The sequence below is a fragment of the Fulmarus glacialis genome, unplaced genomic scaffold, assembly GCF_000690835.1.
Source record: "Fulmarus glacialis isolate BGI_N327 unplaced genomic scaffold, ASM69083v1 scaffold7279, whole genome shotgun sequence".
In the NCBI taxonomy this organism is placed as follows: Eukaryota; Metazoa; Chordata; class Aves; order Procellariiformes; family Procellariidae; genus Fulmarus; species Fulmarus glacialis.
In genome coordinates, this window is record NW_009232601.1 from 50,367 (window position 1) to 77,766 (window position 27,400).

General features: G+C 46.7%; 2 protein-coding genes across 2 annotated transcripts in view; one reads left to right on the forward strand and one right to left on the reverse strand.

Annotated features, from left to right (window-relative positions):
• Window positions 1-378, forward strand: part of MYO7A (myosin VIIA) — a gene marked incomplete at its 5' end in the record, with an annotated part of 49,845 nt that extends 49,467 nt beyond the window's left edge. Inside the window, one exon of the mRNA XM_009584964.1 lies at window positions 289-378. Coding sequence (XP_009583259.1) covers window positions 289-378 — 90 coding nt within the window. The remainder of the gene's footprint in view (window positions 1-288) is intronic.
• Window positions 379-4,726: 4,348 nt separating this feature from the next.
• LOC104082019 (glycerophosphodiester phosphodiesterase domain-containing protein 5-like) lies at window positions 4,727-27,400 on the reverse strand. Its single transcript, XM_009584966.1, has 15 exons — window positions 27,218-27,400; window positions 26,509-26,612; window positions 25,366-25,459; window positions 19,499-19,558; window positions 17,811-17,909; window positions 14,885-14,978; window positions 13,334-13,479; window positions 12,898-12,980; window positions 11,713-11,863; window positions 10,934-11,158; window positions 9,962-10,119; window positions 8,550-8,697; window positions 7,341-7,423; window positions 5,625-5,707; window positions 4,727-4,758 (listed from the first exon to the last, which is right to left on the reverse strand). Exons 1-15 carry the CDS (start codon window positions 27,398-27,400, stop codon window positions 4,727-4,729), a joined length of 1,743 nt encoding a protein of 580 aa, XP_009583261.1.

A 27,400-nucleotide genomic window follows, 5' to 3' on the forward strand; every position in this document is an offset into this window, starting at 1 on the left:
AGGATTTTGTTGGCCATTTGAAAATCCAGGTCCCATCCAAAGCTCCCTACGTCCTTAGCCTCAACAGCATCCTGGGACAGTGAGTTCCTCCATCTCAACACTGCAAATTATGTTTGGACTGTGTTCCTTGCGGTGCTGTCATTTCACCCAAGGAGAATGGTGAAACAGGTCAAAATGTACCTGAAAACTTGAAAGTCAACAACTGATAGCCAGGGCGTTCAGGAGGCATGAGCTAGAGACTGTAAACTGTGCTCTAAAGGCAGGTAACATTTTCTCTCTCCTCCTCAGGGGTACAAGATGGATGATCTTTTGACCTCGTACATCAGCCAGATGCTAACAGCCATGAGCAAACAGAGGAGTGCAAAGGGTAGCAAGTGAACTGCAAGAAGCCACTGGCAGGTGGCCATGGGGCTAATTCAGCAGCTGAGGCCTGTGGGATACCCGTGCAGCTGGGGGAGAACCTTTGCCTCCCAGATGTGGAAGATGAGCCGAACACCATCAGGGAGTTCGCTGGACTCTGACCTTGAGGGCTCAAATCCCACCTCCCATTCCAGCGAAGATGACTATCTCTGACCTCCCGTTCTCCTTCCCCATCCTGCACCCCAACTCCATCTTACACCTCAAAGATTTCCAGGGGACACCACCACTCCCAGACAGTAACTGGGCAAAGGAGGTTTGCCTGAACCCAATGGTTGGCATCGCAAAGGCTCTTGGAAGAGGATTTGTGTGTGTGTGTGTGTGTGTGTGGCTTGGTTTGGTTTGGTTTGTTTTTTTCTTAAGTAAGAGAGAGCTATCGGGATGCTAACAGCTTTTGGTGAGGTTATGGGCATTTCAGGTTTGAAGAGGAGTAACAGAGCCCCAACCCAGCTGGAAAGCTATCCAATGAACACTGCAGGGCTTGTTTTTTGACATTGTGTTTTGACGTTGTGTTCTTAAGAAGGACAGAAGGAAAGAGCAGGCTGGGAGGAGCACATTTTAACCAGGAATCAGAATAAACAAACTACTGATCGAACAGGCTAGAGTACTAAAGTGCTATCCGTGCAATGCTGGAAATATTTAAAGAACAAATTTTAAAGTTTTGTTTCTTCTTCTATTTATTTTTTAAAATATTAAAAAGGAAAAAAAAAAAATCCTGCATTTCGTGCTGGTATCTGGACACTGCCTCGGGGCTGAGGGCGACCTGCAGGACAATCCCGCGCCCAGGGATTCCCCCAGAGCCATGATTGCCAGAGGCTGAGTAAGGCACATCTTTGCCAACTTACAGGCTCAGCTGGAAGTGAAGCTTGGAAAACGAATTATCATCTCCTTTTGCCCCCTGTGTCCAGGCAAATTAACCCTGGGAGGATCTTCACTGCAAGCTTCAATATGGACGTAGGGGTTTTGAAGTCCCCACGCTTGGAAGACTGAGGCCAAGCCTGTGTTGAGCTGTGATTCAAACATGGGCTTGGCCATCAGGGTTGGAAACAGCTAATGATTTTATTGTGCTTTTTGTGTGTGTTGCTGTATAAAACAGCTCTTTACGAGTCCCAGCTGGACCTGAACCACTCACAGTGAGGGCAGGCCCTTGATTTCAGTGGGCTTTTCTCCATCTTTGTTTGGCTGTATTAATCTGCTGGCTGGTTGTCCCCTCTTCCACCCAATGCCACGCAGTGCGGACCAGCCTGCTTTGGAGCAGAGATGGGACTTGTCAGCAGAGAGGAGGCTGAAGCCATGTTGTGTCTGGTGGGATGCAGGGGAAGGAGCCTGGGGTGCCTTTCCAAAATCCAGGCTTCAAAGGAGCACGTGCCTGGGTATGTGGCAACAGGAGGGGTGAGAATTGTCCACCAAGACCTGCTGCTGGCATCTCTGAGTGGATCTCAGTAGATGTGGGACACCTCTCTTGGTCCTGTGCATTGGGCTGAGTTTGGCTGCTTTCATAAAAGTCCATATTGGAGGGTGTTGCGTGTTGTTCTGTTAAGCTCAGACGGGCTTGGTTGCCCAACACCGTGGCACGCCAGGCAGAGTTGGCAGCACTGCCTACCGGACCTCGAGGACCGTGACATCCGACTGGGATGCAGCAGTGACTTTAGACCTCAGTTGCTCCACCAAAAAGAATAGGATGCTGCATGGAGACATCCACCAGCCAGACAAGGCTGCTAGGAGATCCCCTTCCTCCACCAGCCCCCCTACCCAAGGCACTCTGGTGATGGGAGCAGAGCCAGCCAAGGCTGCACTGGGAGCCGAGCTGCCTTCTCACCATCCATCTCTGATGCTTCTCTCCCCTCCCTAGCTGCCATGATCCAGGGATCCCACCCATCCTTAGACACATGCCCATCATCCCCACCACCACCACCGCTTTTGTGAGTCTCCAGCCATCCCTGCCTCCCACAGCACGCTCAGTAGATGACGCAGCATCGCAATGTTTTCCAGCGCTGTCCCGGGCCAGCTTTGCCCCGTCACCACCCTCGTCCCTCCACTCACAGCTCTGTCAGCCTCCCATGCACCCCACCGTTTTGGGGGGTGCCGGGACTCTGTGTGTGTGTGCCTGTGTGTCATATGTATTAGTGTCTGCTGGCCTCTTTGTATTCACACCGAGCGATGTAACATGAAAAACATATGTCCAAGCAAAATACTCTAATTAAAAAGCATCAAGTGGTTTGTGGGAAGCTGTTCTGCACTGCGCGATTGTGGTGGTGTCTCCATGGGGAAGGGTGGGCTTAGGGCTTCCAGGTCCTCATTGGGGACAAGACTTCTCCTTGCACAGTGGGACTCCTGGTGAGTGTATCCAGCAGTGGGGAGCAAATCATCAGTGTGCTGGGACTGGAAATGAAGTGAAATATTTTCTTTTTGGGTAAAAAACACTGGAACCTGGGGAGTCTCCATTGCTCGTCCTCTAAGACAAGGGCTGGTTCCTCCATGAAGGCCAGTTTTGAGCTGAATCACTAGATGTAGGAAGTACTGGGTGAAAAGTTTGTGTGTGGGAGTCAGACTACCAGGCACATGCTGAATGGTGTTGCCAGATGCTGCTAGCTGTGAAGCAGCAAAAATAGTAGCTGAGATGTGACAGGGCATAAGGCATTGCAGGACACCACCAAGCAGCAGCTAGATACGTGGATGAAGGCACATTGAGGAGGCTTTTCCTAATACATATTAAAAGTCGTGATTGGGAGACCACAGCTTGTCCCAGCCAAGTCCCTCACCTGGACACCAGAGGACAGGCTGAGGACCCCATACCACCGCTCAACCCACACACTCCACACCTCCTATTTTTGCTGGTCACATACCTCCACGTGAGTGGTACCCACAAAAAATTATGAACCAGCTATGGATGTGGGGCATGGGGAGGGGGTTTAACACCATCAGTAGCATCCTCTCCCCCTGCTTCATAGATCTGGAGCTGCTCTACACCAATCCACCACCCCTTCAGCCCTTTTCCAGAGGAGGATGCTGCCTTTTTGCATTTCCAGCCTCCAAAATACTCCAAAATTGCAACTTGGAAATGTTCGAGTGCTTTTCAGCACAGCTAACTCTGAAACCTAATGCTTCCCTGTCACAATTCGCTTGTGATAGCTTTATTTAGCAAAAACACCGAGCTGCATGAGGCTCATGTATGAGAAAATGTCTGTAGCCTGATTCAGGTAAAGACTACTGTTTTCTTCCCCGTTCCCAGTTTGCCAAAATAAGAACAAAACAGGATAGGAGAGCTAAAATGTATTTAAAACAGCACTTGCAATTTACAAAAAATGTGTTGTTCTTATCTGTTCAAGTAGAAATTTATGGCTTAAACCTGGGAGATGCTCACATCTCCCTTGCAGAGCAGGGCATAGACCCCCTCCTCCCTCTGAGCTAGCAGCCACTGGGAGAAATGAAAAAAGGAAAAAATCCCAGGGTACAGAGCAGGTATACAGACCTTCCGAAGGGAAAAGCAAACAGGACACTTGGTGGGACTGATTCACATGCAGCTCAATCCTTCTGATGAAAAGTAGTGGCCTCCTGGTCATAGTCCCAGTAGCTACATGGCCAAGGCACCAAAAAAGTCCTTCAGCACCCGTGGGAAGATATGCCCTCACCCACAGCCAAAGGGAAGACACTGTCCTGTTAGGGTCTATGGCAGGGCAAGAGTGGGGAAAAGGAAAAACTAAGCTGCCCCTGGAAAGGTATGGACCCTAGTGACCCAGCCAGCAGCACTTGACCGTCGTGGTGGGGCTAGTGTGCTCTCGGGGATGGAGGAGACCTGCAAGGAGGGAAGGAGGCAATGTGTGGAGAAGAGGTTGGTCTGACAGAAGAAACGTGGGCAGCTGAGAATGAGGAGGACTGGAGGATGCTCAGATGTTTGCAGCATGTGTCAAATACAGCTGTGGAAACACAAGGCTTACGTACGGCAGGAGGGATTACAGGATGATTGTCCTGTGGGATGCCAATGGTCTCAGAGGTAAATGGTGGCTCCCGTGTGGTTGCTGCATCTCATCATGGTGCACAGCTTCTTCATGGCTGCAACTCCATCTGTGCTCCCCTACACTCCAGGGATCCCTGCCAGGCATGAGGCTGCGAGAAAAACTGTAGGAGAGGAAGCTCGGTGCTCATCTCCGGCAGGGTCACGGAGGCAAATGGCTCCTCCTCACCAGGCAGATCTGAGCCCTCCCCAGCTGGCCCCCTTGGGAGGTTGGTTGCAGGAAGGGGCAGCAGGGGAGGGTCTGCTCTCCAGTCCTCATCAAGATGGCAGGTCTGCATCCCCTCCCTGTCCGTGTCAGACTATGATGGTAGGCATGTCGCTGAGCTCTGGAAAAGGGGACATGCAGTGAGCTACCGAAACATCTGCAGTGGTTTTGCCAGCTGTCGTGAGCAAACAGAACCTGGCTGAAAATGCATGTAGCCCAGGTTGGGTCATTTTGTCTGGATGATAGCTCCATGGGTGCAGAAACCTGGTGCATGGGAGGGTCCCCAGCCGATCCCACCCTGCCCTGCAGACCCAAGAGTGCTCAGTGCCTCTGGGCTCTCTTTTCACAGCATCAGAGTAATGCATATTGGAGGGGACGTCTGGAGGTCTCTGCCCCAACATCTGCTTGAAGCAGGACCAATTAGATCAGGATGCTCAGGGCTTTGAACATCTCTGAGGGTGGATATTCCCCCACCTGTCTGGGCCCCTGTTGCAGTATCTGACCACCCTCATGGGGAAAATTTCTTTTTTTTCTCTTTATATCTAGTCAAAATTTCCACGGTTGCAGCTTGTGCTGTTGTCACTGCACATCCAAGAAGTGTCTGGCTCCATCTTCTCTATACCTTCCCATTAGATGATTGCAGACAGCAATAAGATGACCCTTGACTTTCTCTCCCACTGTGCAAACCCAGATCTCAAACGCCCCATCCTCCAGCTCAGTGGCCCCACTGAGCTCACTCCTATCTGTCACAATCTGCTTGGCACTGGGGAGCCTGAACTGGACCCTGTGCCTAGACGTGGCCTCGCCAGTGCTGAACAGAGGGAAGAAATCACTGCCACCTGCACCTGAGACTGAGACAACCCAGGATGCAGCCATCCACCACCACAGCATGGGCACCCATCACCAACCTCTCCACTAGGACCCCAGTGCCCCCGCGGAGGTGACCCTGAGCAGGATGCAACTCCCAGCTCTCCTTGGCCCACTCACCTGTCCTGAACTTGTTGTAGATGCCGTTCTCCAGCATCGGGCCATCGTCATGAGCACAGCAGGAGAAACTCCGCTCTCGCCACCTGTATGGGGCAAAGCACCTGGGTCAGGCCACCGCTTGCTGTGGTTCCCCTCGCAGCTCCCTGGTGCCTTGGACACCTTTTTTCTATTTTGTCAGGGCAGGAACTGCCCTGCTATTTTGGGATTTGCTCAGGTCCTTACCGAGAAGGGACTCCAGTGCACGACTGTGATGTCTGAGCATCCACACTTCATATGTGCAACAGCATTTTGAAGGCAACTTTGTGACTAAGCCCTGTTTTCTAAGAAATACTTAAGAGCTCAAAAGCCCCAGAAATGTTTTGCAGCCGCTGGTTCCTAAGCAGCTAGAGAAATTTAAAAACTGTGAGTTTGGTGCATTCATAAACCTGACAAACAAGACGACGCAGGGCTCTCAGGCCCTGCTGATGGCAGGGCTGGGAATGCCCTTGCTGCAATGCCAGCCCAGAAGAGGTTGTTATTTGGCTGGATCAGAAGCATCTGCAGGGCCCTGGGAAATGCACACACAACGTGAACAGGGGCCTGGATGAGACAGGCATGGGAAGGTCTGACGGTGGTGGCGATGCATTGCAGGGGTGATTGCGAACCACCCTGCAACCTGCAGCCTTGAAAGCAAGGTGAAAGCCGCTAAAGCAGGACCTGAGGAAGGACTGCTGAGAGCAGGGCAGGATGAAAGGGGAAGAAAGGGAAGGAGCCACTTTGTCTTGGGAAGGGAAAAGCCTGGATGCCCAGCAAACATGCCTGTACAGCTGCTAGTTCATCACCTGACCTAGTGCTGGTACTAATTCATTTCTCCACCATCCCAGAGCAAAATCAGAGGTGCCACCCTTTCCTGTGTCAAAGCAAGTCACGGTTACAAGCAATCCAGACCACTCACCCAGGACCTTCCTGAAGTTTCCCGATGCTGTCACCTGCAGCACAGTTGTTTTCTGCACCCCTGCAGAAAACACCCCTGGTCTGGTCCTTCCACCCACCCAGCCAGCTGAAGAGCTGAGCCCAGCACCTCCTGCTTTCCTTGGCTACCACTGGGACAAGAGCACAGGCAAGTTCCTCATCCAACAGTGGCAGAGCAGAGCATCCAGCAGCCCAACCTGACCTGCTGGAGTGAGCCTGTCCTGTGAACCCCAGATTTGCCAATTATTAAACAGAGGCAAAATCTTTGATGGCATGGGAGGAAACCAAATGTGGTGTCTGTGACACACCCGGACTTTTTGATCTAGGAGGATGGATCTCCTCAAGGGCCCTGGCAACTGCAGATAGAGAGACAAGGGGTGCTCAAGTATTAACATTGAGAGCTTTCCTCTTAAGTCAGTCCAATGCAACAGTGTCTAAATATTAATAATAGAAAAATCAGTTCCTTTCTCAGCTCATCAGCTTTGATAACTGGTTTATGTTGCTACTGTAAATCTACCAGGTCTCCACTGAATCCTGAGGTTAGACAATGCCTGAGCTGCCAAAACGGAAACAGAAAATGAGAACAAGCAGGAGCAGCAGAGAGGCTTTTGGAGACTTTCAGGGCTTTCTTCTAGTTCCTGAAGGGAAAAGAAATGTTCTCAAAAGTAATTTTAACCCTTCAGATCACCTGAAAGCATCCCTCCTTCCCTCCACCTGGTGAAAAAGATCAGGTTATATCATGGCCATTAGCAACTTGGTAGTTACCAGTGCAGAGCAAAGATGAGTGAGATGAGGAGCACAGAGGTCAGATCTGTCAGGATCCACATGATGTTGTACTGCTGCGGAGTCTGGAAGAGAACAACGGAGGATGTGTCCACCACCAAGGACCCCGAAATATGCAAAAAAGTTCCTCAAACTTTTTTGCTGCTTGACTACGGCAATTCTGCTGCCAGGTGTGCTTGTGCAGTAACATCTCCCAGGTGCTTAAAGAATTTGGGGGCATTTCAAACTGGCCACCCCCCAGTGGGTGTTGGTGCCAAATCATTATTTCTCATAAAAGCAGATCTGCTGGGTGGCCAAGAAGATTGGATCACATCACAGTGAATATAACAGGGACCTCTTGTTTGTACAGGCAGGCCCTTTAGTTCTCTCTGCTTCCCTCCAACATTAACGTCAACTCGTGGCATCTCATTTTCCCTGGCAAAATTGTCCTTTAGTGAACACCACAGAGGGTCTGGGGAGGCTCCTGCTTTAAGTCTAAGAGCATCTGAAGATTCATCCTTAGACTGGACATCCACCCACCCTCAGAATGGCCTGAAACACTACAGTTTTCTGGATGGGAGCATCGCAAAATCTACTTCAACAGTGTGAAGCCAGTTATTCAAAGTAGTAACCTTTAGGCTGCAGGGACTCTGGTGGGACCAGTGCCCCAGGTGCTCCTTAGCCCTAAAGAATGTCCAAGGCAGAATAGGGCATAGAGAGTTTATGTGAAAAAAATTCCTCCCAGCAAGGAAGGGTTATTTCTATGGTTGTTTCCCTTGGGCTTGTGGCACCAGACCAAGCCTGAAAAGGGTGGTGGGAGGCCTTGGGAAATGAGGAACTTCTGATATCAATAAGGTGCTTCAAAAGCTTAGAAATGGAAATCCTCTTGCATCAGCTACATGTGCCCTCAAAGGCCCTTCCTTTCTCCCCACACAAATCTCAGTATGACTTCTTTTCCCTCATCTCAAGGTCTAAGTTGCAAATCCTAACGAGCAGGGTGCTTCTGCATGGGCCAAGAGAAAAGAGGAGAAGGGTATGGTGATACCTGGAGTGACTCACAGGTGCCAGCTAAGCCAGGTTTCAACTCAAGTCCTTTTCATGCAGAGAGTCATCTCCTTTATCCATGCATGAACTGGCCCATGGTCTCCAAAGGTAACCATGAACATCCCAACCCTACTTCCTATCCCTGGGAGGGGGAGGATTTTTGCTTACCATGAGGAAGAGTGGCTGGCTGAGATTCTTCAGTGTGTGGACGGCATTGGTGGTCACAGAGTGTGCCCCAGAGCACCACGCCAGGGAGAAAAGCCACGGCTCACTGACCACATAGAAGTTGGTGGTAATGTTTGCCTCAGCGTATTTCCTTTAAAAGACCAAAAGGCAATAGCCTTCGTTAAGAAAAGTAAGGAGGTTAGTACTTCCTTTGAGCTGAATCAAGGAGAAACGACAATTCTGTGTAGCAAAGGCTTGCTTTAGGACCTAAATAAAGAATAGAAAGGAAGGCCAACCAGCCAATAATTAATCATTCATAATTGGCCAATGCAGAATACCTGATCCGCTGGAGGCAAATGCAGTTAAAATGTCCAAAAAGTCAAAACTTTGCCTGCTCCTCTGCCATATGGATCGATGTAACGATGCGTTTGTAATCTCCCAATAGTGTGGTGGAAACCACCTTGAAGCTGGCTATTCATGTTTGTTATGCTTGCAGCATCAGCTGGTCACTTGTCAAGTTCTTATAAGCTATTAAAACTTAATATGAAGTGAGACCATTCTCTATATAATGCTAAAGGAATATCATCAGTATCAGAATTTGTAAATCTACCCAGGATTTACCCAAATGGATCTACCTAGGATTTTAAATTCTGTGAAAATTATTGTTGAGAAAACACGAACATTACTCTCATCCAAAGGATTAAACTTTTTTTTCTTCTTTTTTTTTTAAATTAGTTTTCAATGGTTTTGTGCACAGGAGAGAGAAAAAAAAATTGTATTTACAGAAGAAGAGTTGGACAGGTAAGACTCTTTTTTCTTTTTTTTTTTTTTTTTTTTTTTTTTTATATGAGAGAACCATTTTGGAAACTCCTGCAATGAATGTGGAGCCTTCCATTGGAGAGATGACATTTTCAGTGTGTCACAAGCAACTGGTAGCAGCAGAGACAAGAAACGAAGTTTCCAAAACATCAGCTACAAGTGGGTGATGGTCTCTCACCACAGCATTTCACACTCAAACACATGTTTGTGGAAGAACCACGGGAGGTTAAATAGTTGTTTATTCTCCATGATTCAGTGTTGGTGGGACTGGCATGAAGAGAAAGACAAGAAATCAGGAGACAGCTGTGTTATTCTACCCAGAAGATCCTCAGATCCTGGTCAAGTAAATACGGATGTGGGGGCACGGGGGTTTAATTATATATGCCACCTCTTGGCCACACACAGGGTCAACAGTAGGAGTGAACTGCAGTCCCTCACTTCCAAAATGCAACAGAGATGCCCACTTGATCTAAAGGAGTTCTTCCCAAAATCCTATAGATCCTGGAGCTGGACACTGGAGGGAGACATTGCCATACGCATGAGGCAAATGTATACCAGACGCAGTCCATCAACTTGGGGCTGAAACCGCAACCTACCGGATATCTTCACTGGACATTTCAGTGTAGGCCAGATTGAGTTTGACAATATTGCCCATCAATAGGTCTTCAACTGGGGCCTTACTGCCCATTGTCTGCTGAAACCCAGGAGCAACAGACTGAACAAAGGACCTCATGTCATTCTCCAGCCATAGGACCTGCAGGCAACAAGAGGACCCAGTGAATTCCCAACAGACTTACTAATATGCCCTGCCCTTCACACAAACCCAGTCAAGATAAAGATAAGGTCTTGAGGAGCTTAACCCAGCCTGTCAAATGATGTATTTCTTTCAACAATCAAAGAACATTTGGATGCAGGGTTAAAACTTGCAAGTCACTTTCATCAAGAAATAAGTATTCACTGTTCCTTGCTTATCAACTTGAAATCAGTGAGTACGTTTCACACAGCCCAACAAAAGATGCGGTGTTTGAAATGGATGAAAAGACAGCTTTGGTTTATGGGAAAGGCAACAGAAAACAGTCTGTTCTCCCATTCTCCCAGCATGGGAGAAGAGAACTTCAGCAGATACAAATCAGCGTAACTCCCCAGACATCAATGGATACATAAGCTGATTCACATGGATTTAGCATCCATCCCAAGCAGGGAATTGCCTGGGGAAGGAGGAAGGCAACGAAGGCTCCCAGCTCCCTGTATTTTAATTTAAGCCAGGAGTTTCTATGCAATATATAAAATAAGCATGGGTGGCAGGGAGTAGGCTGCCAATTATGACAAAGATGAAAGGATGCCCTTTGGGGGCTAAGGCATTAGTTGGTATATACACTGGCTTATTTCCCTATGCTGCTTAGGGTTACGCTGTTTTGTACCCAGAGAATATACTCCAAATGATGCCTCTTAAAACAAGCAAAATGCAAGGGGCTGGACTCTATGCAGGTGAAATCATGCAGCATATGACCCCAAAGTCTCAATTTGGGGAGCAAGAAAAGGGATACGGAGGATCGAGGCCACCCTACCAGATGGGGTCTAATCCCCGACTCGCTGAGGATGACTTCCAGGGTTCTGTTGATCCATGAGTTCCTGTAAGGATGTTTCTCTGGAGGGCGGTAGAGATCAAATATCACAAGTTTATTCTGACTGTCTGCGAGGCGCAAGAAATTACTCAGCTTGTAAATTGACTGATTCATTGCCTGGTTTTGATCTGCCCTTGACAGTGAGCCCATGCATGAAAATGGTTTGTCCTAGAAATAAACAGATATAAAAAAGGAAATCAATCAGGCAGTTGCCTCTGGGAGTCAGATGCACGCAAAAAAATCGTATCTCTAAGAGGGAAAAAGTTTGACATCAGCCCTCAGCAGGTGAGGATATTTTATTTTGCTTACCTCTTCTACCTGAGAAACAAGGGAAATATTAACCCAGGCTGTGACGACACTGCTTCTGGGACCTAAATTGTGTAGTTCACAGCTAGCTCTGCTGTGCTTCTCTGTCCCACCATGTTAGCTGTGACTATAATACCCAGCACCTTGCACAAGTAGCTGTTGTCTTCTTCCTCTGGACAATGTGTTCTGCTGCTGCCATGATAAGGAGCCACAACAACACCCACCAGCCAATTGTTATAGGTCTCCTAAGCCTAAAGGCCAACTGGACAAAGCAAGGAGACCTCAGCTGAAGAATTTCTACTGACTTTGAGTTTTGGCTTCACCAGTAGTTCCTCTCCTAACATTCATGCTATTAAGTAGTAGCCAGCTGGTGTCTCTTCTACATCCAGTTGATGATAGTCCTTTATGGCGCTTACCTTAAGGAACCACGTTCCAGCATTCAACTCCTGCAGGGTATCCCAGGAGAATAACGCAGCATTTTGAGCAGTGTCATTGGGGTAGACCTCCTTGATGTTAGTTGTCCTCCTCAAGGTGCTGTCATGCATGAGGAAAGGAACCCCATCATAGCTGTGGGAGAGCAAGAGTTCAGGTCACTTGGGGGGCGGGTTCGTTCATGGCATGAACAGACTCATGCCAGGTCAGAAGAATATGTGGGCCACATGAATGCAGCAGTACAGCTTCCCTCAGTGCAGAGGGTGGGATAGGGAGGAAGGCTGAGGCTTAAGACACCGGGTTATTTCCAGCTTAAATACTGCTGGGTGACCTTGGAGAAGTCACGCTGGACTGTGCCTCAGTTTTGTCAGGGGCAAAGTGGAGATAGTGGCATTTATGCCTGCCAGCCCCCCCAAAAATGGATAGTAACTTATGGTTGAAATCTGTTTTTGCTGACACCAAAGTGTTTCTACGGGTTTCAGAGGACTGAAGTCTAAATGGACAGTGATGGAAAGGCACAATTTTCTCTTACAGAAAGGTCTACATTAGCAGAACATCTAAGCAATAGTATTTTTCTCATACAGTGCCTGGAAACTGCGCATCCTGCACAGCATGTTAGCAATTCATGGCAATGGGTCCCCCAAACACAGGTAATTAAAGATCTAATAATTAGGACAATGCTGTCACAACTCTGAACACAATTTTCTGTTGTTTTGTAGGCCTGATACAACACTCACTGTGGCCTGGAAGTCAGACTAGGGTAGGGACTTGTCTTTATACTCTGCAAAGTATTTAAAACATACTGTAGAAATAATGATTGTTAAATCAATAGCTACAGCTTATTGACTTGCCTGAGAACAACCATGCCCTACAGCCCCTATCATCACGTACCAACTGAGGGACCCTGACCCAGCCACCAGTAAAACCTAATCGCCTGGAGTTGCAGATCTCCAAAGGCAACTCTTAGAAGAAGAAGCGTATATATGCGATGTTTTCCCCTTACCTAATGGTGACATCTGTTTCAAGACCATCCCCACCAGCCCCTATCACCCCTGACCAACGGAGGGACCCTGCCCCAGCCACCAGTAAAACCTAATCGCCTGGAGTTGCAGATCTCCAAAGGCAACTCTTAGAAGAAGAAGCGTATATATGCGATGTTTTCCCCTTACCTAATGGTGACATCTGTTTCAAGACCATCCCCACCATGTTCAATTGTCTTCTGAAATGACATCTCAGTGTTTTCTGGCGCCAGCTGGAAAGCAAAAAGCACATGAGCCGATCATTTTCAAACACACTCTGGAGGACTCTGTAAGTACTTTCTGTCTCTTTGTAACATCTCTGGTTTTTATTAAGGGAGTGTCATTATCTTGTTAAAGTCCACTGTTTGTTTTCTTCCATTTTAGCCACCAAACCCATCTTGTCCTTCAGGAACAGTGTTTTCCTTCTCAGCAAACCCATGCAGTGATGCCTTTGACATGCAGTTCCAGAAGGAAATATCCCCCCTTCTACCCTCCACAGATTTCATGGAAAAAAACCAGAAGATGATGATGAAGGTAGCAAGACACAGGATGAAGAAACGATGTAAAATAACTTCTCCAGACCTACCATTGGAGCTCCACGGTGTCCAATGAGGGCTGGCTTTGGTCCAAGTGTCCCCATCTCTCTGATGCAAGGAGAGTACATCCCCAGAGGTATCAAGAAAAGAAAGAGAAGGATAGCCAGGTATGGACCAACAATTATCACCTGAACAACTGAAAGAATTTGAAGGAGGAAGGCTAGAGTTAATCCATGTAGCAACATACAGGTTTGCCTTGCGGCTTGACTTTTAATACAGCCCTCCAGCTAAGTAGCCGTTGGGCTTTGTCCCATCCCTTTTTCCATCCCTTCTTCCCCTAATTTTCACTTTCTCTCCAAACAGTGCAACCCAGGAAAACAAACTGGTCAAAACAAGCATGTGGGCTGATTAAGTCAGGACTGCAGGTTTTGTGCTTTAATTACATCTCACTATGCCTTACAGCAAGACATGGCCTTAATTTCTTTTTCTTTAGAGGTGGTGCAGTGAAATATCCCCCATCTGTAGAAAAACAATCCTCAACAGAAGGATGCTAATTTTTTTCTTACTCGATAAGATAAGATAAGAACAAGCAACATTTTGAAGTTTCATTCACAGTGAAGAAGAGCAGGAACCTTTCTCCTTCAACTATGTTACATCCCCTTAAGGTGAATACTTCCCTGGTTCATTCAGATTGCTGTCAGTGACCTTCTGTGTGTGACCTACAGAACCCTACAGACTCTGACTGCACGGGTATTGCATCTCAGAAACTTGCCAACTCATTACCTACAGTCTTCCCTGGAGTCTTTTGACACATTGCCCAAGAGACCCGGTGAGTCTAAGGACCCAGCATATTCCCCCCCAACCTCCCCAGTTCAATAAGAAAAATCCTGGGCATGAAACAAAATTACTTTCACCAGCCCATTCTGTCTTTGATTTTTATGACAAATCAACATCGGCAGATGGGTGTCATGTAGATAATTTTGGCTATATGGAGAGACTAGGTCAGAGAAAAACAAGCCAGTCCCAGCGCCCGGCTCTTCTGCAGTTGTTCCTGGCAGCTGGCCTTGTCCTTTACACTACTTGGTCACACTTTTCAGAGGTGGTCAGAACTTGCCACGGGATAACACTAGGAACTGATCAAAAAGCTCCTTCCCCTATGTCAGCTGGCTTCTCCTGAGATATACTAGTCTGAAGTGGATTGACTGGACTGGAGACCCCTTCTGAGACAGTGAAGCTGAGTATAGCAAGCAAAGGTCAACCAAGAGAGCTGCTACTGGCTGCTTTCTCCTGCAGAGGGCTGACCAAATTTCCATGCATGACTCAGAACGTGGGTACTTCTGCTAATATCCTCCATCTCAAGGCAGGTCGCTGCCTTGGTGTAGGCCAAAACTGTGCAAGGGAGCATGCAAACTAGTAATGCATCTGGACAGCCACAGGACAGTGCACAGCCCAAGCCCTAGCCCCCCTAATTTCCCTGGGATACACAGAGGCTAAAAGTCTCCTCCAGCTGGAGTGCAGGTGTGGGAGGAAAGGGCTCCTGCATGCCTGTCTTCCCACACTGATATACGTCGTATAGGGAGCAGGAAGCAGAGCTACTGTACCTTTCTTATCTGCTCTGATGGCATGAAGAGCCATGGGCCAGGACAGGAGGACCATGATGGTTATTGCTCCTATGTGGAGATAGGGAGCTGTGATCTGGCAAGGAGAGAAAAGGATTTTAGTCAAAGGATGAAGTGCGGAGACAGACGGGAACAAACCCCAAGACAGCTACAGCCTTCCACTTGGATGGGCTCCTGTTGCAGATACCAGCAGTTCAACCTCTCTCCTGCACCTGGGTTGGATCCACCAAACACCTCTGGAGAGATATGTGCCCCCAGCCAGGCCAGCTACCCAGGCTGAGGAGTGCTCCTCACTACACAGCTCTCCTTTCCCCTAAATCAGCCGAAGGGGACAAGGCTGTCCTCGTCCATGAGGAGGCAATTGCCATTACTGCTATACCGCAATTCATGAGCATCTTCCAGACAGCAGCCAGTTTAATCCAATCTAACCCTATCCAATCCCATCCAGGTAATAGTCATCTCCATACCACACTGCAGCTAAATCATTAAACTGATGTCAACAAACCTGAGTGATAAAATGTGGTATTTAGACCTGTACGGAACTAACTATTGTGGTGTAAGAGAAGTAGTTAATCTGCTACGTGTCTGATCATGGACATTACTAGACTCATATACACCCTGCAACACCTAGTTTCACATATTATCAATATATTCCAGAAAAATAATTCATTTTCATTTACTTCAAAGCATTTAATTCACTTGCATTAGGGCTAATTGCATTTTTTCTCTTTTTTTACTTTTAACTTGACGTGTAGACATTTTTCTTGATTTACTAACACAAAACAATATATTCATTTAATGTTTATGCTATATTAGATAATACCTATTGCTGGACAGATAAAGTAATTTTACTTAATTTCTTTGGTCCTAAAGATTAAACAAGAAGATCAGAAGCTAAGAATGACTTCTGTATTTATCATGAATGCATGAGCAGAGCTGAAAACAAAGCAGATATAGTTTGACACTGAATGGATGCTCTTCACTCAAGTAATGTTGATATGACACATCTTTCATAAAACTAGGGAGATCTGTCAAAGAAACCAATCCATCATTTTCTCATGCTCGCCAGAGCCCTGTGGTTTCTGTTCCAGCTAGAACTGAGAGTTATTAAGACATGTGCTAGGAAAAAAATCTATTCAGATGCAAGCTTTCCTATCGCTTAGTCCATGCCTGAGTCTCTAAGCTGGAAGGGTTGAAGAAAGCAGCAGTCACTGAAAGATGTCATTGCCTGTGATACCGTCTGCACCAGACACTTTATACCAACATCTTCCGATTAGAAGCAGGATTCAGTTGCGTAAACAGAAGTGCCATCTGAGATGTCCAGTATATTTGAGATAGCTTTGCAGGCCTAATGGACATGACAGAGGATCTACAAGAGATTCATGTCCTTTGGGAACAGCAACGGGAGGCCATGTGAAGCATCTCAAAGGGCATGAACACCTAAAATAAACAGCACCTGTGGGGAACCCAAAGGCTCTTGTGTCTCCTTCTCCCCATCCAGCTCCCCTGGAGTCTGCAAGGGGAAGGAGAAGCTGATGGTTTCTCATTACCTTTGCCAGTGCATAGCCCAACGATTACCAAACTCTGTAGAGCAGAATTAAACACATCCTACAAACACCACATCTCAAAGAGACTTCCATAACTCTGGAGCTACCAATCGATTCCTCTTCCCATCCATATGCATTGCTCTCCCACCATCCACAAGCAGTAAGCCACATGGGCAGAGGTGATATGACCAAATAACATCTGCAAGGCAGCTATGTAGTCAAAGGCTTACATACTTCTTCCTTCCCAATACATGTGGGGACCTAGATGCTCAGACACTAAACAGCATCGGGCAGTTCTAGCCTCCATCTTCAGATCTGCTGAGAGTTGAGGAGGCCAGCAGACCATGCAGTCTGACCTCCTGCATAGAATAGAATCATTTAGGTTGGAAAAGACCTTTAAGATCATCAAGTCCAACCGTTAACCTAACACTGCCAAGTTCACCACTAGACCATGTCCCTAAGCACCACATCTACATGTCTTTTAAATACCTCCAGGGATGGTGACTCCACCACTTCCCTGGGCAGCCTGTTCCGATACTTCACAACCCTTTTGGTGAAGAAATTTTTCCTAATACCCAATCTAAATCTCCCTTGGCACAACTTGAACCATTTGTTCTCATTCTATCGTTTGTTACTTGGGAGAAGAGACTGACACCCAGCTCGCTACAATCTCCTTTCAGGTAGTTGTAGAGAACGATAAGGTCTTACCTGAGCCTCCTTTTCTCCAGGCTAAACAATCCCAGTTCCCTCAGCCGCTCCTCATATGACTTGTGCTCTAGACCCTTCCCCAGCTTCGTCGCCCTTCTTTAGACACGCTCCAGCACCTCTTGTAGAGAGGGGCCCAAAACTGAACGCAGTATCCCACAGGTTGTCCCACCTGACACCAGTGTTCCCCACCTGCTCCCCAAAACCTCAGTGCTGTCCTGCCCTCAAGAGATGAAGCTCTTCTGATTCACAGAAGACCGAAATTGTGCTAACGCTAAAGCTGCTGAACTGGCAGGAGCTCAACAGGGAGAAAGTTCTTGCTCCAGCAACTCTGCCAGCCAAAGGGGTCCTGGGCAGCTCGAAATTAACAGTACACCTACAACATTTTTGCCAAAAAGAAAAAAAAAAAAAAAAGGATGTGACTTCCCAACTGGAGACGTGTTACATCAGATAGCTTGAAACTCAACCTCAGGTTTTGGCTTCCTTTCTCCCAACAGGAAATGTTAAGTCATAATAAAAGTTTACTCAAAACCACATACCCTGCAAGGAAAACCCATGTGAAAAACACTCACCATATGGAGTATTTTCTACCAACTACCAAAAAATACTTCTATAAACAAGTTGTTCTTTCAAACAGACCTCCCAGTCCCTCTTACCTGGAGCGACAGGCGGACAGTTTTCCACTGATCTCCCCAGAGTACCGATAACATGCAGAGGGCTGTGATAGAGAAGCCCAGGACAAGAAAAGTCCCAATCTGGGGAGACAAAGAAGACATAAATCAGCTTCAGCATTTCTGCACAAGGTGTGCCATCCATTTGACTCCCAGGCTTATTTAAGCAGCTTGGACTTGATAAGTCAAGCATGAGCTTGACTATGCCAGTTCAGAGACAGAGATGCAATGAGACTAAAACCAGACCAACAGTGCTATCGATTGGCTTTTCTGTACGGCAAGACTGATCTTAAGAGTTGGGTACCCAGCTAAGTCAGTCCTCAAGGCTTCCTCTATAATCATTGGAGAAAGAGAAGAATTTCCAGAGGTGATCCATTCCCACTTGCTTTATGATGGGAGATGCCTCTCTCTCTCTCTGTTGATGTAGATGGAGCCTAGATGATCAGCTTACATTAAATCCCTAACCTGCAGATGGCTACATTCAGAAGTGATTAATTCCACCCAAAAGAGACAGCAACACAGCTTTCTTATGCTACGAGCTGCTTTGCAACAGGCTTCAGCAACAGCAAACACTCCCATAATTAAGAGATGAAAGCTCACTTTTTAACCAAAAAAGTGAGCAGGTAGCTCAGTCTATTCTTTGGCTTCTTGCACAGTTTGGTACCAGCACAGTTGTGATGGCAGGGTCTTCTTGGTACATCATCTATCTGCTGACAACTAAGTGCAAGTAGAAATTGGACCAAGGCCCTAACTGTTCTTCAGGGAGATCCTACAGATCAACACCTTAATAATCCGCCCCTAATCTCTTCCACCCAAGGATACGGTCTCATTTTTGTTTACAAACTATTCTACATCTTTCTGGTTCTTCTGGAAGTCAATTTTCAATAGCAAAGATGACTGTGTTTCTATTACTTAAATGACGAAACACAGGATCAAGTATCTGCGCATTCAGCTATTCCCTTCCACTGCAAGATTTGCAATCACATTATATTCTCCCCTAAACTGCCTGGCTAGAGGCTCATTTTTAAAATGCCTCACATAACATAAAGAATTTCTTAAGGAGGGTGATTCTAATGCATCAGTTTGTAGCAACAGCTCTCTGAGGATTTGTTTCTGCACCTTCAAAACTCCAGGTGGCATTTAACAAACCACCCAAAGACCAAAAGGCATAAGGAACCAGAATGCCTTGGAAAAGCCAGATTTCTCTTCTGCTGAGATAGCAGCCATTTTTTTCACTGCTGCTGGAGCCTGCTACAGAAAATTACACTGTGCTTCTCATGGAAACTTTGCTTTTGTCTTCATGTTACCACATGTAGACGTGTCAAATACAGACATCTTCACCCAAATGAGTCACCACAAGCTTCTTTTGGAGTCAGTGGGGGAAAAAGGTACTTTACGTGTGATTCATCTCATCTTAATTTAGATGCCTATGACCAGCTGGATGAATTGCGTCCTCAGAGGATTCATTTCCTTCCACTGACTTAAAAGAAGTTTATGTGATCAGCTCAGGTGGAGATATCATTCTTATGGTATCTGAAGTCTCCTAAGATTAACGTCTTCCCTCTCTTCCTTCTCTCCCATAATCTAAGATGTTTTTCATGCAGAGAAACACCACAGACTCAATTGGTTGAAAGCATGGATTAGAGTTACCAGAAAGCCCTGACTCTCCCCACCTTGTGACTCCAGTGTAGGTACAGCTGCTGACCTTCTGCAAGCAAACACATCGCTAGGACCTGGGAAATCAAGAAGAGATTTTTTGCATCCTGGTAGAAGATGGTGAAGTGTGTTCAGTGAGGTATTTCTGGAATTATTTTTGCATTGGGAAGTCACTTTACACTAGGTCTTCCTGCACAATGTCAGGGCTGTTAGCAGGACAGGTGTATGGGGAGGAGTGTTTATTGCTACAGTAAAAATGCTTCTGAAATGGCCAAGCACATACCAAGGCTGCCCTGCAGGATCAAAGCCCTTTCATGGGTAACAAATAATTGGGCACTTTGGGGTACACACTTTTAATGACTTTTCTTTGTGAGTACAAATTCTGAAAGAGAAATGATGGCCAGGATCAACTGGTATGGTATGAACCAATACAGCACTAACCTTGCCTATATCCTCTGCATTTGTTGTGATTAGAGGCATATCAACCATGGGAGAGAGGTCAAGGACTAAAAAAATGCCTCCAAAGCACCACAAAAATACAGAGCAGACAGCAAAGGAGACAATGCTCCCACAGTAATCACAGGAAACGCAAGAGACAGGCACATCTCAGAACAGGGAAAACTGCCTTGGACATTAGAAGACTCCAGTTTTTGGTGGCTGGCACATTCCTTCCCTCTGATGACAAGCTGGAGCCCTCGGGGAGGGTTCCCATGAGGCATACTGCAAACCCCTGCCAGGGACAACCTGAGAAGCCTTGAACACCAAGAAGCAAAGGGTGAGGAAAGCCAGTCCACGGCTCTGATGGAGAGTCCCAGCCCTAAGCAACCAATGAACCTGGTGATGAATTTCACCAGATGTACCTCGCTGCCGTGAAAACGCACAGGTCTATGCTCAGGATTCTGAGTACCTGGGGCAAGCTTCCCAACCACTGTAAGGGATAGTTTGGGGACCAGTATCACCAGATATCAGGGGTTAAAGAAAAGTATCTGTTTGTAGACATCAGTGCTCCACTGAGAAGGATCATTTATGATCCAGGTCCCTCCAGACTGTAACACAGTGGGATTGTGTGAAAGCAGGACGTACAGATTTAGGGGAAGGGGCTCTGCTCTCCCAAAACACAACTACAAAGGAATGTAAGCTGTTTCCCATCCAGCTACAAACACACTCTCTTTCCAGGATCATGCTGATTTGAAGCTCAGCAGAGAACACAGATCAGCTTTTAAGTGCTTCTTGACATGTTAGCCTCCTTTAATCGAATCCTGCACCCAGTACGTGAGTAACCATGGGAGCAGTTCAGACAGAATTAAATTACTGCTGAAGATCTTAAGCAAGACCCATTTAAATAAGCCATTTCAGAAAAAGGAAGAAAAAAAGACACTTTCAAAATTGCCTCTTTTCTGCAAGCAATGTTACAAAGACCTGGTCCTTGCCTAAGGTACAGCCAAACACTTATTTCACAGGCCATGCTCAACAGGACTCTTCCCTGCTACTGCAGTATAACTTTTGTACGAATGATGCACCACATCTGGGAATGCCATCAGAGGGTGAGCTCATTTTTTATGGATGGAAACAATATCTCATTGTCAGCTTACAAGAATAATAATCACCAGGTTTCATCCTCAGAGGGTGAAGAAGGAACTCTTGCAGTTGTACTGCTGGTCACCGTAGGAGAACACATCTTGATGGACCAGTGAGCTGACGTGATGTGGACAAGGTTTATTGTCTGGCACAGTCAGTTTGAGTTTTCTTTGCTTTCCATGTACCCCTGAAGCTTAACATCTCAAGCCAAAATAACCTAGCTTCATCCTGCTCCTCAAAAGCTGCTTCAGGACCTGTCCAGTATGGTCTTCCACGGAGAGCAGCTGCTTTTAACAATGTCCCACAGGCTTGCACCTAGAGCAGGACTTCCTCAGGCAAAGGGACAACCAGCACAAGCAGGTTTGGCTCTTCCAAACCGCTTCCATACATATCCTGGATTGTCTAATACAAGTACATAGATATGTGGGTTTAGGTGACCGATATTTGTCTGACTATTACTGCTGAGGCTAGAGCCAAGATCCCTCTTGCTAGCTCTATCATCTCCCTGAATCTTACAGCCTCCAACACTTGCATTCTTCTCTTCTTTAGTATGAGGTGTGGAAGTGTCTCCCCTCCACCATCTACCTGCAAAGCGGTAATTAAGGGATGCTTTCCAGTGGCAAGAGAGATGTATTCGCTGCAAGGGGGATTGCACCTCTGTCTCCCTCTTTTTGAGTGGACTCAAAAACACTGACCATAAGGTTATGCTGCAAAAGCATAGACAACAGACCCTTAATCACACTCTGTTTCAGCACGGGAATGACCTGGTGCTGATTTCAATACTGCTGGTGAGGCTTAGGCAGGCTCTGAACCTTCCACCACAAGGACGTGGAGGCAGGCACTTGGACACTCAGTTCACCTAAAACATCTGCTCACTTAGATGTTCACAACAGCAGAATTCAGGTCCCTACATTCACTTTCTGGAAAAAAGGCAGCAACTCAGAACTTCTCTGGTACCCCAGTCTCTTAGGGATAGAGGTCTGAGACCACTTTTTGAACTTCGGTGCCAATGCACTGTTTTGAGTTCTTAGTCTACAAATGCAGAGGCCACAACACACCTGAACTTCTTTATATTGTGCAGTCATGAGTCACCTCCTCAAAACCCTTGGAACAAACATGGTTGAACTGCAGAGAGGAAAATATTATGTTGGTGTTTAAAGATTGAACAAGAAAAGTTTTTTCTTCTCCACTGAGTATGAACTGTTCTGCAATTAGACCCCTCAGCTTAACCTATAGCTCTAATGGGGGTGAGAAAATTGTCTCACGGAGTGATAACAATTGAATTAATTGAAACTGATTGAAAAAATTACAACGATGCATGCGGACGGAGAGCGTCTTTGCGCAGACAGCAAGTGCACTGTTGTGCACCTTTTTGTTCAGCCGCTGGTGGCTGGTGGGCAGAAGAGTGTTTGCTTCAGTGGTTAACAATAAGGTCATGGAAGCAGGCTTGCAGGCTCCAGTTGGGTGCCATCATTAAGGAAGAGGGTATGGTGCTCACAAACAAAACCAGACCAGCCACTGGTTGCTATAAAGTCTCTCTGCTCCAACAAGGCCATCAGTGTGCTCAGTTTTCTGATGTGATGGACTGCTGATGCAAAACATCACAAGGAAACATTGCCTGGGTGAAGGTCTCCAGTCCTTCTGCAACGTATGAGGGGATAGTCTCCATCCAACACTGTTCATGGGATGTTAAATGGGATGTAATTCATTGTGGAGGCAACCTATTTGGACATCAGTTGTCTGAAACATATTAGGGTGATCCAGCTATCGTATAGTACCCACAATGATAGATTTATTTAGATGTGGAAGGGCTGAGTTGCACTTATTAGCCTGTGAGGCTGCTAGTGTTTTACTGAGTGGTTCATCAAAGGCTACAGTGAAAGGCCAGATGCTGTGACGGGGAAGCTCTGCAAACAGCGATGGAGGGGTGATTCCTGGCAAAGTCCTTCTCTGAAAGGAGCCCTGCTGGGATGAACATGGCTGAGCCACAGTTGTCATCATAAGACCCTGTATGTGACTGTTGTATGATCCTGCATGCTTTGAGATAGTGGGAGCATGAATGGTGGTGCTGATGACTTTCCTCGCTCCCCTTTTCTTCAAGACCTAATCCTATTTAGGTGACAGCTCTGATGGTGTGAGGCCTCATGCCTCCCAACACCCACTGCTCAACATAGACACATGCAGCAATCTTGCCAAATGAGACACGATGACATGGTGATGCAATCAAGCAGGGCAAGTGCCCTTAGAAATACCCAATATTTGGGTGGGTCGCTTAACAGCTTCATGAAAGGAAGGAGCAAATGGACTCTCGCTAGAGGGGCCGTCCCCAGAGCAGAGGCACCTCTGAAGTGTTTCTCTTGTAGGACTTGTCTGATAGTATCCAAACGCCTCGTATTCTTTCAGGTTTATCTGTGTTTCATCCCCCTGAGGAAGGCAAGTGCTGCTAGCCTCATCAGATAGAACTGAGATGCTGAGAGGAGGAGGATGTGTCTACACAACGAAGAGTGGGACCGAGACTGAACTGAACCATGTAGGACACCAATTTCACCTTGTATTTTCCATCTACTTTTCTGGCTTCACTTTGCCTACCACCTGCCCTGGTAGAATCATAGAATCACAGAATCATTAAGGTTGGAAAAGACCTCTAAGATCGAGTCCAACCATCAACTCAACACCACCACAGTTTGCAGCCATCACATTCGTGCTGCCAAAGACATGAAACTCCTCTAAGAAAGTCCACTGCTTGGACACTGGCTGATGTTTGGATCCAGACAGAATATGACCGAGCTGACACACCAGCCCCAGGCGTCTTCAGGCTCCTCAAGCCCAGGAAATCATGTAAAGTCCATTTCTAGCATGTGCTACGATGGGTTAGTCTGATCCTGAGGTTGACTCCAGATTCACAGCCTGCTGAGGTACGATCTCAAAGGTATGCATGTCACACAGGCATCTCTGGCAAAGCTCTGAGTTGCTCAAAGTAGCATTGTAACAGCCAAACCACCCAAACTGTCCCATGGCCACTGGGAAAGCCAGGTAGGCTTCGCTGAATAACAGACCTTGAGCCCGAGACCCACCAGGATGTCACAAAATCCTTGTAATTAAATATTGTTATTTGTCCTACTCAGAGCTCAGTTAGTCCATAGCATTTGTGATGTTATTGATCGCTGTGGGCATGGCCAAGCAGCTGTCCTATTTATCACTTTGGTATTTTATTGCTAGCACTAGAATAAAATCATTATGTATTTGTACTTCAGCAGGGACGAAGGACCCCAGAAACCTATTGTGTTAGGCGCTGCATGAACAAAGCAAAAAGAGATTCCCTGCCATGAGCAATTTACAGTCGGACTATATGATGACACATCAGGGAATGGGCAAGAAAAGCAGGAACTGATGATAAAAGCTGGTTGTCTTTGTCACAGAGGTGAGTCAAAGCCATAACCTCATCCTCAGCACCTGGCATTTCAAAATGAAAGTTGGAGCAGGCATGAGACTGAACGTGGACTCCAGTCCCTGGAGTTAAAGTGATTTCTTAGCCTATAGCTCTGGATGCAGAGGGTGGAAACACAGATGCAGACCTGTCTTTATCTGGGGGGTCCCTGTGAGAGAAAAGACAGGGAAAAAGGATGACTAGGTAGAAATTTTAGGAAACACTTGCTTTTGGTATGTTTCCAGTAACCAAAGCAGACAGCAGATCGGAAGTCTAGAGAAAATGTCATAGGATTTGTAAAAGTGAAGATTTCAGGAACATTGCCTCTTGGGGCATAAACTTCAGGAGCGTTTTGTGGCCACGTCTCTACCTGGAGACAAACCCTCCAGCAAAGCAGAGAGAGTCAAGGTAGCTTCAGTGATAATGCTCCCCTTCTTCTAATGAGCATTTTTCTTCAGGATTAGAGGAATAACTCACCTTCAACAACATATCACCACTGCTATGTGATGTGGAGTCCCATACTTCTCTGCTGTCAGAACAACAGTCTTTAGCTTCCCCTAAATCTAGATCCAGCCACTGCTGGCACATCTTCACTTGGGTTCAAGGAGACACTGGACAAATTCATTGAAGGGAAATCATTGAGAGAAATCACAGAAACTACATCTGGCTCAGAGACCCCCAAACGGAAATTGGTCATCCGCAGGTGGACATGGGGAGAAAGTACCATAAACACTCGTGTTCTCAGTCTTCCCCAGGTATCCACTGCCCAGGGATCACCCGCAGGGCTAGGCTGAGATTTGGTCTGACACATTAAAGCCATCCCTATGTTTACTTTTTAGGACTATAAATCATGGTCAGCTTACAAAGAGCATTACTTACCAATAACAGTGTGATGTACACGAACAAGATTGCAGCCACAATCAGGAGAACAAGAGACCAGAGAAACCAGAAGCCCAGGTTCCCATAGTTATACCTAAAAAGCAATATTATGATAGTATTTGTGTTTAGCACATGGACTGGAGGAGAACGGCCCTGTTCCATGAAATTTTGAAATTTTCAAAGCAATAAAACAAAGAGGGAGGGAGGAATAACCTACCCTGCAACACGCAAAAGTGGTTAAGAGCCTCCTTCCCCAAATCCATGATCACATTACCCGCCAGACTAATACCCCAATGTGCTGGGGTGGTAAAATACAGGACCAAATTGATGGCCTTGCTCCAGACAGCTCCTAGTCTGACTGTAAGACACAGCACCTTGCTGCAGACAAGGCAGTCTGGGCAAAAAGTAAGATGACGTGACTCAGGCCAACAGCCCACCTTGTCTGCCTGCGGTTGTGTGGGACACCGCAGCAAAAAGGGGATTTGAGTCAGGTTTTGAAGGAGAAAACTACAGAAAGCTGAAGGAGCTGCTGAGGGATTGCTCAAGGAGAGAGAGAGGGAAGCTTTACTTTTTACCCAAAGGCTCAATAAGGATGAATAATATTATTAACACCTTTCCTCCCCATAATATCTGAGCTGTTTTAATTTAATTTTAGGGGCCAGATTTGCATAACTGTTACCTACGTACTGCAGAAGGAAAGGATTTGCATAAATCCCTGCCAGTTATTTCTTACTTTCAGGACTGGGAACATGCAATTCTCTTTGCAGTGAGATAGCTGATGCAATGCCTCTGAGGCCAGCCACTACGTTTCTTCAGAAGGAACACGGGGGGAAAAAAGACTCAGTGAAGGAAAGGGAAAAGCTATTTAGTCCCCTTCACTCACAATTTTTGATTCTCCCCTTTCTCCCAAATTCACACGTATACCTAAAAACCGTAGCCAAGCAAAGCACAGAGCCTCAGTACCTCTGAAGTCACTGGACATTCAATTTGGATGCTGTAACCAAGAGTTTAAGGAGCCAAATCTTTGGCTCACGGCTAAAGTGCCCTGCTGCAGCACAGCTGCTGGGGAGGGTGCTCATCTCTTCCCAGCCACCCTGGGGACCTGCCCGAGGAGCGGGAGAGGAGAAAAAAAACGGTACTTACCAGTCAAAGTTATTGTAGTCATTTTTTGCTTCACTCCACATGTACAGAAAGACCAGAGAAAAGCAGAAAGCTCCAACAAGCAATGGGAAAAATACGCATTCCCGCTGAAGAGGGAGAGGAAGGACAAGTGGTCAGAGCCTTATCTACCCCAAAGCAATCAGAGCAAATGGCAGATACTTTTCCGCTGTCCATAAAACATGTGGCTTAGTGCTGGACATCCAGAAGCAGAGATGGAGATGACTTCCCCCCTGTCCTCTGTGACCAGGGGGATGGCCTCAAAAGCATACTCTGCAGTATTTATTTTCACAGAAAACAGATCTCATGACTTTGCAAATGAACAGGATTTTAGCCACCTCATGTGAGAGGGAATTGCACTATGCAGCAGCCCTCTTTACAATTTTTACTGCATGCCCAACCCAAATTTTCCTTCTTTAATTTGATCCTATGGCTTTGAGATGTTTCACTGGCCTGGAGGGTTTGGTGCAAGGTCTTTTCCTGACACCACACATTTGTTAGCTGAGCTTGCCATGGAAACACAGCAATACATCAACCGCTTAGAGCCAAAATCTAACAACCCAACAGATCTCAGTGGGCTCCAAATGACACTGGGCAGAGATGTCTTTGGCCCACGACATCAACCACTCGTCAGCTTGGACTGACCTGTCCCTCCACAGAAATCAATGTCTGTGCTGATTTTGAGCTAATTTACCGTCTTGCAGCAGCATTTCCCAGGCTCGGTCCTTTTGCGCTGGTACCGCTTCCACCGGCAGCTGTAGAAACCAGCCAGGCAGGAGATGAAGGGCTGATGCTCATACCTCTGTAGCAAGCGCCGACGTACCACCTTCAGCTTCCCAAACTTGATCCTCTTGAGGCTGGTGGAACTGGCCTCCAT